The 13,613-nt window shown below is 41.7% G+C and overlaps 1 protein-coding gene across 1 annotated transcript; it reads right to left on the bottom strand.

The window, feature by feature from the left end:
* Positions 1 to 4,776: 4,776 nt before the first annotated feature.
* Positions 4,777 to 7,033, bottom strand: sox17 (SRY-box transcription factor 17). Its single transcript, XM_083684656.1, has 2 exons — positions 6,640 to 7,033; positions 4,777 to 6,135 (listed from the first exon to the last, which is right to left on the bottom strand). The coding sequence occupies exons 1-2, from the start codon at positions 6,935 to 6,937 to the stop codon at positions 5,246 to 5,248; spliced, it is 1,188 nt and encodes a 395-aa protein (XP_083540782.1). The 5' UTR covers positions 6,938 to 7,033; the 3' UTR covers positions 4,777 to 5,245.
* Between the last annotated feature and the right edge of the window lie 6,580 nt (positions 7,034 to 13,613).

Here is a 13,613-nt window from a genome sequence, read left to right as displayed (position 1 = left end):
TTGGAACGAGGAAGTGTGGACAGGTGCTCACGGTCAGATTCAAAGATCCACAGAAATAAAACACAATAGAACACATTTATCTTATTAATGTCACTGAAACTCATATCAAATTACTATTAAAACTATGTATTTTCATTGGGAATTGTATATATATTTCATGATTTGATATTACTGAATACCTTTGAATATTTCTATTTCATAGACAAATTTGCTTTATTAATCCAAATGATTCATTACATGATGCTTTATTGTGCTTTATTGTGGTTATACAAAATTAATGATCTGTTTATCTCTGTCAAAATGACATGTCATATTGTTATATTGTCAGCATATTTGTCAGTTTCTATTTCATGTGTCTGTTCATATGACATGTTCATTCGTATGTTAAATGATTATAAATTCCTTTTATTTCTGGTGATGCTGAACCTAAGCCATTACTGGTAAGAGTTAGTCACAGTGTGTCAATGAAGAAAGTCCAACATCCTGTGACAGACCTGTTCAGATGTACAACATTGCTCACTGTTTCCTGAGCCTTGCCTTAAGTGGTGAGGTCTTGACCCAAGGGGGATCTCTGTGACGAAAAGAGGCTACTCGTCACAAACACCACCACTACCACCCAGTAATGTGTGTGGACTGAGCCATAGCCTCATCTCCTTTCAGCCCTGCAAAGGAAAACACAGGCGAGAGGAAACTGACTGCTGATGTAGTCATCTTCTAATCACTACCCGCCTGGACACAAGCTAAAAATGCCCTGGGATGCCATGAGGGGATTCAGACAAGAGCAGAGAGCTGATCAGAACAGCCCCCCAACTGTATTCCCTTCTCTGACTCAAACCCTTTTTCCTGAGAACAGCAGACCACATCATACGTATAGTAATGCACTGGCCATTTCAAGTGTTCATTGAAATATACTAAATATAATGGGTTACAATTAGATTAGACATTCATGGTGTCTATTGTTATAGATTTTACTGACGATGAATTCATTGGTTTGATTTTTGACTTCTATACTCATATCACATGAGTATAAGTTATATCATGTTATGTGAAGCTTATTAGAGTCAACTGAAATGCTTCATAGTTCTGGGCCTCAAAGTGTTGGAATCTCTTTTGAATAACAGAGTGACATCATTCAATATTAAACTGTGTAGTGATATTGTATAAGAACCAAGAGCAAAGCTGCACCTAATGCCTCAGGAAATGTTTGTGTATGGTCTCAGGGAATCTTGGCACAATAACCGATATTGTAACTGAGGTCATAACAAAGAGAAGGGGGACCCACATTATTTTTCGACATCCACACCCACTTGGAGAGCGAGAGTTATTTATACTGGTATGAGACAAGACAAGAGCCAGAATCAAAAGAAAAATAAACTATTGAGTCACTGCATTGAGCAGAGATTGACTTGATGTGTGGACTATATATAGTGGCAACACAACTGGACATGGGTCTGAGAGGCCAGGCCTATGAAAGCGATCAGGCCCAGAGAAGGAGTGCATATGCCTGGGATTACCAACAACCCTCCACACAGAACCCTGGTTTAGACAGAGGACACACCCTCCTCTTCAGCTGTCTCACATGCTGTGAATGCAATCCACTATCAATGACTTAATCAGTACAGTCTCATATAGACTTGCACACTTTCCTTCTCTCTCACTTTTTCTTTTGTTGCTATATGCCTATACTTTTAAATGTTATGATTCAATGTACTGTTTGTACAATACCAAGAATAGTCTCATTGGGTGGCCATTATGACAAAAACCAAACAGGTACTCTATTCTCTGGGCTTTGATTGTTGTTCAGAGTAATAGATTGTATCTCATACATCACTTTGTTTTATGTGCATGTATTTCTGTCGTCATAGCTACACTTGTCAAACACTCCACTGGAGGCCTGCGGCAAAGCCTGATTTTTCAAGACAACATTATTCATAAGTCATATGCTGGCATGGATCTTCTCTCTCTGACACAACCCAGGGAATGCACTCAATCTGTGTCAGTAAATAATCACCTTTCAAATGTTAAAGTTGGTTTAGGTCTAAAACTTTTTAAGCATAGCCTATCTATATTTTTCTTCATGTTGAGTTAATACATTTAATACATTGTTTGTGTTTGTGACTTTATTTGTGAGTGAATGTTTGTTTGTGGTAAGTCTGTATTTGTTACTGTATTTGTGGTTAACTAAGTCTGTATTTGTTACAGTATTTCTGGTTGAATAAGTCTGTGCTTATCATTATCAGTATATTTGTGAAAGGCAGCTACCTGAGGTGAGATTAGTTGTGTGCTGTGATTAAGTGCTCCAGTGTTAATGTAGCGAGCCGCCCGGGCAAGGCTGTAATCTCCCTGCTCCCCTCCCGACAACGAGCGCTGTCAACCAGGCCTCAGGACACACACTCTCTCACACAGTACACAGGAACAACACAGAAAGCCCCTGCTTCCTGGGCTGTAGGCTATGTCTGTCTCTGGGCTTTACGTGTCTCTCTCTCTCTCTCTCTCTCTCTCTCTCTCTCTCTCTCTCTCTCTCTCTCTCTCTCTCTCTCTCTCTCTCTCTCTCTACCCATTTCCCCCACACATTCACTTGTATTCTAATAATGACAATTTGCCAAACCAAAACAGTAGAGAGATCATCTCTTGCCTTAATCTGTGGTAAATACAGCTGAGTGTCATACATGTTTGTGTTTGCTTTGAATATAGCTACCTAACGTTCCTATACACACAGATTCCGGTCACCTGCCACCTCCTTCCTCTGGCTTGAATATTAAATCAGCAAATTTACTCAGCGATTTGCTCTCATCAATTAGATCAATTAGTGGGGGGAGATAACATCAGCTCTCCCAAGGGGGTCTGCCTGGGGGTGTCTACCCCCTCACCCCGACCCCCACACCTCGCATGGTCCGTACAGGTGACCCTCAACCTCTCTACTCATCTTCAGAGACGCTGCAGGGATAGTGGTCTGAGCATGTCGTTATGCAGTCATTAGCTATCACAACAGAGCAGCTAAACCTACCGCCCAGCTGCAGACTGAATTCACATTAATTTCACTGCATTCCACTGCCTGCCTAGCCCAGTGTCATCTTCTAACAGTGTCACCTGTTAGAAGTGGGGGTGGGAAACATTTCACCTGCAGCTAGGGCCTGTTTGGTTGGGGGGTGGAAACCTTATATGTACTGTACGTTTTGTGTGAGTGGTTGTTTAGGGGATTACTTCACCACTGTACTACTTACCTGTAGTTACAGAGTAGTCCAGTACAGTCTGCAGCTACATTTTGCCTCCCTCTCTGGATTAAATATGTTAAATGTGAAAAAACATAATGTAGTCAATCTGAGTTTGATAAAATGGAAGAGGATATAGTGACTCACCCATGCTAGGATATTTTTTTAGCTATAGAATTACCATCAGCAACTTCTTCTTTTAGCAGATTTAGAAACACAGAAATGACATCACCATAATGACTGTGGGAAGGACTGGCAATATTTACCTTGAGATACAACCTCTGCTTGTGTTACATGAGAGATTTCAAAACATTGGACATGAACAAAGTGGACGAATGTACGTCCCTGGAACATGTTTTCTCTGAAGTGCTAAAAATGGAGTTTGGGGTCAGGGTGATTGACCTCTTGGAGAAGAACCTCTTCCTTTGAAAAGGAAAATCTTTATTTATAAAATGCTACCCTCCTGTTCATTTATAAATACATTTCCATATTTCTCTTGATGTGCTTGGTTACGTTCGCCACATCCTCTCTTCCTGGAATGTCCAAAATGTATGAACACTATTTCTTACTTTTGCAAACATCGACAGAAATGTATCAGTATCTATTTATCCATTAACAGATATCCAATAACATAGCCAATCTTTTTCATTTCCAATTTATTTTCCCAATTAATCAATGTTATAGGTGTTTTAATGTAAGACAATAAACATAGAGACATGCCTATTTGGCACTTTTTAACTTAATTTTAACTAACCAAAAAAACAAATGTATGAGATTCATTGATGTGATGACTCTCCATTGTTTGGTATAGGTGTAGTATACACTAATATTTAATGACCCCAACCATTAATCAGGGGAGACTAAATCATTTACAGACAGGATGTCCGCCACATAAACTGCGCTCCCATGCAGGGAAAACAAGGCGCCATGTGTAAGTCAGCCCCTGAGATCAGCTCCATATTGACCAGGCCAGGAAGCAGGCTCAGAGCCTTCCACTGTGGAGAAACTCTGCTGCTGCCAGGTGATCCTCTCAGCCACCATCGGCTCATTCACTTTGCACATGTTGTTGTGAAGTTATAACAATTAATACTTATCAAAAATGTTATAAAAGAGGGAACATTTGGAGAAATAACTGTGACCATGAAAATATTGTGCAATTATTTGTTTTAACCACTACAATATACAGTAGGGACATGAATGACTATGTATTTAATTGATTATCTAAACAAAATAAAGTGTTAACATTATATGTCACTTTTAAATATAAAAAACATGTACATTTATGTTTTAGCAAATTATCAAAAAGTTTTGGTATTTTCTGAGCAAATTTAAAAAACGCATATTTATTTTAAATTGGCTTTGAGCTCTAAAACTTAGAGTGGCTTTAAATAAACAATGACCTGAACTGCACTAAGATAAAAAATAATGGGTGTGTTACCTAAATACATAGTTATAGTTGAATTAATGTGTATGCTATCAGCAGTGAAAAGGTGATGTAAATGAGTAAATAACAAACACAAGCAGTGATCAACTGATCTATTTTGGTTCAAAACTTTATTTTTCAAAAGTGCAAAAGTATAAAACACCTATACATAAACCTTAAAATAGTAACTGTACATTATTTATTATCACAAAATGTTTTATATTCCTATTCAGGAGCTTTCCCGTTACAGAAATGAAAGGGAAATAATAAGAAAAAAATGCATACCAGTGTGAGAACAATCATCATCACAAATCAAATATCTATGGCTTTTTGTTTAGCTCATACAGAGATACATGTTGAACAACAATCCTCAACACCAAAAGAACATAACATACTGCATTTAGAACCCCTAATTAAAGAGTTTGCTATGGCCTTGCGTGTCAATGGTAAAAGAATGAGAGAGAGAGATAAAGAGAGAGAGAGAGAGAGAGAAAGAGAGAGAGAGAGGAGACAGCGAGACAGAGAGAGAGAGACTGAAATAGAGAGAGGGAGAGATTTGAGGTCAAGTTATGTGCTGTAGTAGTTGCAGGCCTCTAGAGAGCTAGAGAGGTTATGAGTTGTAGTTGCAGTAGTACACTGTGCTGGCATCAGATAGCACAGAGGATATGAGGCTCTCGGATCCCTGCATGTTGGCCTCATGTGCCCCATACGACAGACCTGTCATGTCCGCCCGCGCTGCAGATGAGTTCAAGTACTGCTCAAACTCACTGCGGTCCACCTCCCCCAACAGCTCAGAGGGGTGCATCTGCTCCACGCCGTCTGCAGGGTGGGGGTGGGAGTCCGGAGGAGGGGAGAGCTGTCCTGCACCGTGGCCTGGGTGTCGTTTGGGGTGACTGGGGCTGCAGTGTTGGCTGTAGTACATAGCCATGGGGTTGAAGGAAGGGGGCAGAGGAGCACCCTGGGATGCCTGCTCAGGGGCCGAAGAGAGGTGTCTGTGGAGCAGGGGGTTGCCATGATGGTTGGGGTGATGGTCCTGATGTGGGTACTCTGCCCCCTGTGAGTGGTATGCGTATGCGGGCATCACATGGCAGTCCTCCTGAGAGTGAGGCGAAAAGAACATGGAGTCGCTTTCCACAGCGTCCAGTGGGGAGGTGTCGGGCGTGGGCAAGCTGTAGGGTTCATAGGTGGCACCTCCGAGGCCCTGGGCATCACGGTAGTGGCTGAGAGACTGATGAGGCACCTGGTAGCTGTGCTCGTGGTAGCCCAGCGCCAGGCCCTCCATACACACACGCCCGTCCCCACCCAATGATGCACCCTGGTGGTCCGACACGCCATGGACGAGGTACCCCGAGTCGAGACGCTTAATCCTCTTCACCTGCTTTCTCCGTCGGGGTCGATACTTGTAGTTGGGGTGGTCCTGCATGTGTTGGACCCTCAGGCGCTCTGCCTCCTCCACGAAAGGCCGCTTCTCTGTCACAGGAAGGGCTTTCCACGATTTCCCTGCAGATCAATAGCAGAGTTCATGTCAGCTTTGGCATAAGGCATGCAGTCTGGTGATGTGCTCCAAAATAGCTCATCACCATTTTAGTAACAACAGAACTTTTATTTCAAAATAACATCACTATTATTTTTGGATCAGTATTGATGTTGGTAATACACTGGTAGTAACTTATTCATGCTAACTGATGGTAAATGACAACGATGTCATTCGAACATTTTACTCCTTTCTATTTTATAACATTTCACAATTCAACTGGTAGAGAAGAGTGTTTATGGTTTGAGCTTTAGATCCTGAGCAGAGTACGACGGATCACTGAATTGTACGAAACGGTGTGTTTCGTACAATTATAAACGCATTATCATTTTATGTAGTGAAATAATAGCAGCAAAGTAGACTGCGTGAAACATTTGGAGTAGCCTATACAGCTTCCTTCAAATAGCTTACTTGGAGAGATAGAAATGCACAATTGGATAATAGAAAAGCCTATCATTGAAATATCTTACCCAACATTTTGCTCAACTCCGCATTGTGCAGGTCCGGATTTTGTTGTGCCAGCCGCTTGCGCTCATCCTTCGCCCAAACCATAAACGCATTCATCGGTCGCCGAATTCGTGGCTCAGTCTTCCCACGATTCTGGTTCCCAGAGCTGGACGCGCACGGCTCGCTCTTCACCTTGGTCTCCCCGAGGGGGCTGAGGGGGTCTGCCCACTGACAGTGTCCCATTCCAGGCATCATGATTGACATCGCACACCTAGCCTGGGTCTGATCGTCACTGGCGTAACCCGCATCGGGACTACTCATCTCTGTCCAGCTGCGGGCTATGGTGAACCACCGGACAATAACGACTATTGATTACTGAGCGAATATGAAAAATGTTAAAGCTGATAAACAAATAAGAATTCTTAACTATTCCAAAGTGAATAGAAAATATCCGTCACTACTGAAAGTATGTGCCAGAGGGACTGAACTAAAACTGACTACCTCACTCAAATGTTGAGGCGCTATAAGCTCACAGGCAACCAATCACAGAAAGGTGGGAGTGCCCACTACTACTAAGGTGTAAAAAATTTAAAGTACCCCGCCTTCTGGCCATGTGGGGAGTGCGATGTTGTTAGTGAAGACACGCGCGCGAAGTGAAGTCCAAAGCACATTTTTTAAAACACATTGTCATATTCAGATACTTTTCTTTACCAGCAATTCTAATGTGTTTATTGTTGTTATTGATAAATAATATTTTGCAACAGGAATTTGACACACTGTTTTGGGGAAAAAATTCCATGAAATAAAGCAAATCTCAGAAAATATCACACTGATTTCCAAGTTCTTTGTCATGGTTTTGTAAATTGTCTTGGTCATGATATGTCCTACTTTAGCTTCTGCATTTCTTTCACTGATATTCAGGCGTAATACACATATACTCTGTCATCTGTGTATTGGAATAATAGATCTGGTAACTGGAACTTCAGGTTTATGCATGGAGAAAATTATTTTCTAAACGCATCATTTGGATGGAGTCTGCCAGCGTTCAGGGCCATTGACTGAGGCCGAATGACTGATGTTGATCAAAAGAAACGCTAATTAAGGATTAGAAATTCGTATAAGGGATGCTGGTGAATACACTACATTTGCAAACAGTCGAGATAAATTAAATAAACAGCCATCTATGGGCCTTTGTTGTCTGAAGTGCGGGACCCCGGGCCACAGTTAGGGGACACAAGGGTTGTTAGCGGTGGTGATTATTGCGCAGCACGCACGTTGAAAGCACTTTCCAAGTGTACCAGGGTGTCTTTGAAATTCTATGAAAAAAAAATGTGATTCTACTAAAATTATATATAAATGATGTCACTTTTATATAAATGTCAAGAAATACTTGTCTCATCAAACAATTTGATTAGGATAAACGATTGATGCTGATGGTGTTGGAGGGGGTGTGAGTTACTGAGCTCTGATCTCGTCCATGCAGGGTCCTGGATATGTTCGCCGCTCTCCTATTCATCAAAGTTCAAATTGAGCTTTAAAAATGTAGGCCTGACAGCACGAACATTGCAATAAAGGAAGTATAGACAACTTCAGGAAAAAATCACTTCTTCTTTCCAGCAGACCCAAATTTGACCAGATATCACAGATCTAAATGTTCACTGCTCACAAAAACGTTATGTTAGCACCATCTCGTCTCTCTGTCTACAACCCTGGATCGACAGACAGACAGACAGGCATACAAACATACAGACAAACAGGAGAACAAGGAGAGGTACTGTTGATTGACACAGGGTATCAGTACACACAGAGATCCCTCCATGCTGCATGTTTTAATAATCAGCAGAGACCGAAGCCATGTCCACCGTGGTCAGGAATGAAAACACACGCCAGAGCCTGCAGGGGTCCTTATCAGTGCCAGCAGCAGGGCATAACCTGCCAGCTCCGTCTTTTCTCCATCTGTCCTCCAACCCTCCCCATCATCATGCCGTGCAAATACGGTCAGATACAGCGTGTCAGACTGGAGCCGTTCCTCTGACAGGTCAAAGAGGGCTGACAGAAATATGACAGATGCTTATGCAACCTTTTCATGCCCCTGTCCAGATACAGTACAAGCAGGGGCTCCAGAGCGCACTGGCTGACCCCCTTGGGGGTGTTGAAGGGGGGCCTTGCTCTGTCCCAGGCAACCCAGCACTGGGACAGGATCTGTGCTATAATACTGTCAGCGTCTATTTTACCACTGATGACCTGATACGGTTTTCCCCCTAAAGTCCCATGAGACTACAGTGAGACTGTGCGAGATTGTGTGTGTGTGTGTGTGTGTGTGTGTGTGTGTGTGTGTGTGTGTCTGTTTGTGTGTCTGGGTATCTGTGTGTGTGGGTGTGTTCGTGCCTGCTTGTGTGCCTGTGTGCCTGTGTGTGTGTGTTTGTGCGCGTGCATGCCCTGGCTCTCTCCTAGTGTGTGGGAGAAAAAAGACTCTCTTTTGATGGGAGAAGTCATAAAGTCTGGAGTCGCGGCCACATTTCCTCTACAAGGTGAGGTTCAGAGTCGACCCAGAGGAGGGGAGGGGGCCAATAAGGGGAGGGAACACGCCCCGCAGTCCCCCCTCCCCCTCCTCCCGTTGTCCCCCACCCCGTGCCTGGGGAGTCTGGGGCTGGGTGGGGGCCAGGGCTCTCGACGCCAGCCTCTGGGCTCGGCGCTCAGGGAGAGGTCACTCGGCTTGCTTACACAATGGCATTATCTCAGTTCCAGCCTCGGCTACTGCAGCGGTGAGCACTTCCTGTCCCTCCGCGAGCACTTCCTGTCCTTGGCGTAGCAGCACAAACTGTCCGCCTTCCAAGCAAGTTCTGACACACAGTGGAGCTGCTGGTCGCCAGACCCGCTGTATAAATGTCTGTGGGCGGCTTTCTTGGGAATTGCACAATGTGACTGCTGGCTCCTTTGTGTTGAGTTTGCGAGGCAGCGGTGTTAGTTTAAATCACTGGGACGGAAGGCGTATATATGTTAGCACTCTGCTCTGCTCAGATCCCCAGGCACACTCACGTGGAAAAGTATGAACTTGGTCAAAGACATAGAAGGGCAAAGGGTTACCAATTGGCTTATCATTCATGTTCAAACATTAAAACTAATACAAATCTAATGTTGACTACTGTTCATTACTTGTTTAAGAAACAGGTTGTTATTAATCTTGTATAAGAAATCATAATTCAATGTTACATGAAATGAGCACATTCATTCAGTAGTAAATTCCAAGGCCCATAGACAGACAAATAACAAACATGAACATGTGAACAGATGAATGAACACACACAGTCACTGACCAGGCTGGTGCATACATACATACAGTAGACGTGTGTGATTGTCTGTGGTAGCTTTGTGAGTGTTTAGATTCTGTCTGATGATGACTTCCTCTAACACCTGCATATGGGAGAGGGGGGGAGAGAGGGGGAAGGGGGTTAGCAGGAAGGGGGGGGGGAGGTTGAGCAGGAGGAGTGAAGTAGAGGTTAACGAGAGAGCACGTAACAGGTGTTCCGTCGAGAAAGAATCATTATCTACTGCTCTGACATCTACTGTAAATAGAAATACACATTACTTGTCAAAAGATGAAGCTTAAAGATTATTAGTGTCATTTTATAATTGAAAATTAGATCAGTCCCTCATTTTCCATTGAAGATAAGGTTAGCAACTGCTTGTTGAAATCACAAGCAATATTATACTGTATCTCTAATTTTAAAACATCCTTTTACATGCTTTTAAGAATGATCTTACCCGAAAAATCGACTCTATGATCAGATAGCAGATATGAAAGGTTATGATGAGGTTGAGTGTGGTCATGTTTTTTCCCAAGTTCCTTATGTGAGTGAGGTTATGACCTCATGGTTTTGAGTCCACAATCCACTAGTATGATGAAGGAACATGAACAAGAGTCTCTGAGTTGTTTTTTCTCTATCCAACTGACATACTGAACCTGTCAGTCACTGAGGATCCTTCTCTTTGTCTCTGATCTGATGTGGTAACAGTTGATATTACTTTCCTCAGACTTTTGAGTCTAGCCTAAAACACTAAACAATAATTGGTAATTACTGCATAGAGAGAGAGAGAGAGAGAGAGAGAGAGAGAGAGAGAGAGAGAGAGAGAGAGAGAGAGATGGAGAGAGAAAGAATTCAGACCCCTTCACTTTTTCCACATTTTGTTGTGTTATAGACTCAATTTAAAATGGATTCAATTAAAATAATTTGCCATCAATCCACACACAATACCCCAGAATGACAAAGCAAAAACAATTTTGTTTAGATATTATTAATATTAAAAGAAATTACAATTTTAAAAATTATTACAATTGAAATACAGAAATACCTCATGTACATAAGTATTCAGACCCTTTGCTATGACACTCTTAAAGTTAGCTAAAATGCAAAAAGGTCATCAACAAATTATCCAATTAGTTGAATTGAGTTCATCTTAATGCAAGGATAATAGTTCATATAATTTGGGATTTTAAAAACTTTGTTTTTATAGGGTCTCTGATTTGCATAGGAATCAATTGCACACTCGGTAGATTAGGATGTCACTACCAACTCAGCAAATTTCATAATTTTCTATTGATCCTGACAAACTCCCCAGTCCCTGGCGGTGACAAACATACCCATAACTTGATGCAGCTACCACTATTCTTCACACAAGAGATGGTGCAGAAACTGCATTGCATGTGCTGGATTTGCACCAAACTTAATGCTTTGTAGTAAAACCAAATAAACATATTTCCAGCCACTTTCTTTGCTGTATCACTTAAATTCATTGTTGCAAACACAATTATGGATATGAGATAGATTATTTTCCATTAAGGGATTATTTTTGGCCACTTGGTTATTGACCAATTTTGTAGAGTGACTGAGATGATGTTGTCCCATCGACTGTGCTTTTTCCTTTCCACCATTCAACTTTGTAGAAGTCTCCCCAGGCCTCAGGGTCACATACCTGTGCAGTTTTGTTCCTCTCCATTTGCTCAGTTTGTAATGACAACCTCATCCACACAGTGTGTAATTCATTCCTATGCAAATCAGAGACCCTAAAGATATTAATTCCAAAATTACATGAACTATTATCCTTGCATTAAGATGGACTCAATTCAACTTATTGAATGATTTGTTGATGACATTTTTGCATTTTAGCTAATTTTAAGTATCATAGCAAAGGGTCTGAATACTTATGTACATGAGGTATTTCTGTACTTCAATTTTAATAAATTTATTGAAATTTCTATTCTCATTCTGGGGTATTGTCTGGATTGATGGCAAATCCTTTTAATTTAATCCATTTTAAATTGAGTCTATAACACAACAAAAGTGGTCTGAATACTTTCCAAAGGCACTGTAGATATATAGATAGTTTGTATTTGTGTGTGTGTGTGTGTGTGTGTGTGTGTGTGTGTGTGTGTGTGTGTATGTGTGTGTTATTGGTGGTAGACCCCCCTCCTCAGGGGAGTGCTGGGAACATTTTGTGGGCCATGAGCACAGACCCTGATTCTGAGGAAAGGGGTGCACGAAGATGTGTACCTCAGACAAGCACAACAGAGAGGAAACCCTCTCCACTCTCTTCTCATTGTTCTAGAGGCGTTAATCTGTCAGGGGTCTGTTGGGAATCAGGTGGGAATCTCCTTGGGCATGTCATTGTTACTAGTGTAGCTTGTCTGTCACAGGGAGCACAGAACACAGAGCACAGAGCAGATTGTGAAGCCCCTACCAACCCTCCCCCCACCTCATCCCCTTACAGCGCTATCGCCCTTGCCTGATGTGGTTGTGATGATAAAAACATTTTCTTGTTTACCTCTGCAGGTCAGTTTGGAGATGAACACATCCGCCTCATCTTCCCGCCTCGCCCTCACTCTCCCTGTATGTTTGATTAAACTGAATCCTGGATCCAAGACAAATTTTAAATATTCCTTTAGTCATGCTAACATGAGGATGTTTGGAAACTTTTCACTAAAAGTTGTGGTGACCTCTGGATTTGTGAACTGCCAGAGGTCGACCAACAATAAGACGGAAACCAAAAGTAAAATAATCAAAGTCACTTTCCTGAGTACAACGACGGTTGGGCTACTTTACTTGTGTTGCCTCGGATTTAAAACAGTTCCTCTTTTTTTATATATACAGAGAATATTATCTTTTTTATGATAAAGACAAAATCTAAAGACTGAAAATAAAATAAATGCAGATAAGTGTGTACAGTAAGTGTGATCTACAAAAAAACAAAATGTTGTAATGTAATGCAAAATCATCAAGTATATGATGACAGTGACTTGATGTAAGAAAAGACTGGACTGTATATTGTTCTACAGTCACTTATACAGCCATGTATAGTCATAGCATTATCTTATCCAGTATGGTAAACTCAGATTATCGTGACCCACACCTGTCATATACAGTGACTTTATGTATGATTGATAACTAATTGTGTCATTACCATTTTTTCCCAACACCACAGGGTAGAAAGACTGAATCATAAATCAAAATCTATAAATAGAATGACTTGATTGGGATAGTAAAATCAGAGAGGGGTGACCATTAGTTAAGCGGGGAAAGGGAAAACCCACGTTTCCTTAGTGTAAGGTTCTAGGGAGAGTCCTTAGTTTCCTTAGTGTAAGGTTCTAGGGAGAGTCATCTCTTTCATCTCCTCACTTTTACTGCCTTGACCTCAATACACCAGTGAGCAGTGCATTGTCTTGGCTCAGGGCTAATTGAGACTTGTGTTTATCATTTTTATGACTTTATCTGTGAAGACAGAGATATGGCTGACTTCCTGACTCTTCATGCTCCCTTTCAAGACCAATCACATTATTAGGGGTCAACATTGGGCTCCCCATCTTACAGCTGTATTGTTTTCGACCATGTAATAAACGTTCCCAAACTGATAAGATGTTTCTATTTTGGGGTTTGAGCAGCAGAGAGGGGTTTGACACTGATTTGTCACTGGTTACTGTTAAGAGACAACTCCTCTAGTT

The sequence above is a fragment of the Argentina silus genome, assembly GCF_951799395.1.
Source record: "Argentina silus genome assembly, chromosome: 1".
NCBI lineage: Eukaryota > Metazoa > Chordata > Actinopteri > Argentiniformes > Argentinidae > Argentina > Argentina silus.
Note: the sequence above shows the minus strand (reverse complement) of the source record. Positions and strands in the feature narration are given on the sequence as shown.

Excerpts from the sequence above, each read along its gene's own strand:
- sox17 (XM_083684656.1), bottom strand. The coding sequence starts at position 6,937 with ATGAGTAGTCCCGATGCGGGTTACGCCAGTGACGATCAGACCCAGGCT. Across the intron at positions 6,136-6,639 it reads GGAGTTGAGCAAAATGTTGG|GGAAATCGTGGAAAGCCCTT; the intron begins GTAAGATATTTC and ends ATTGATCTGCAG.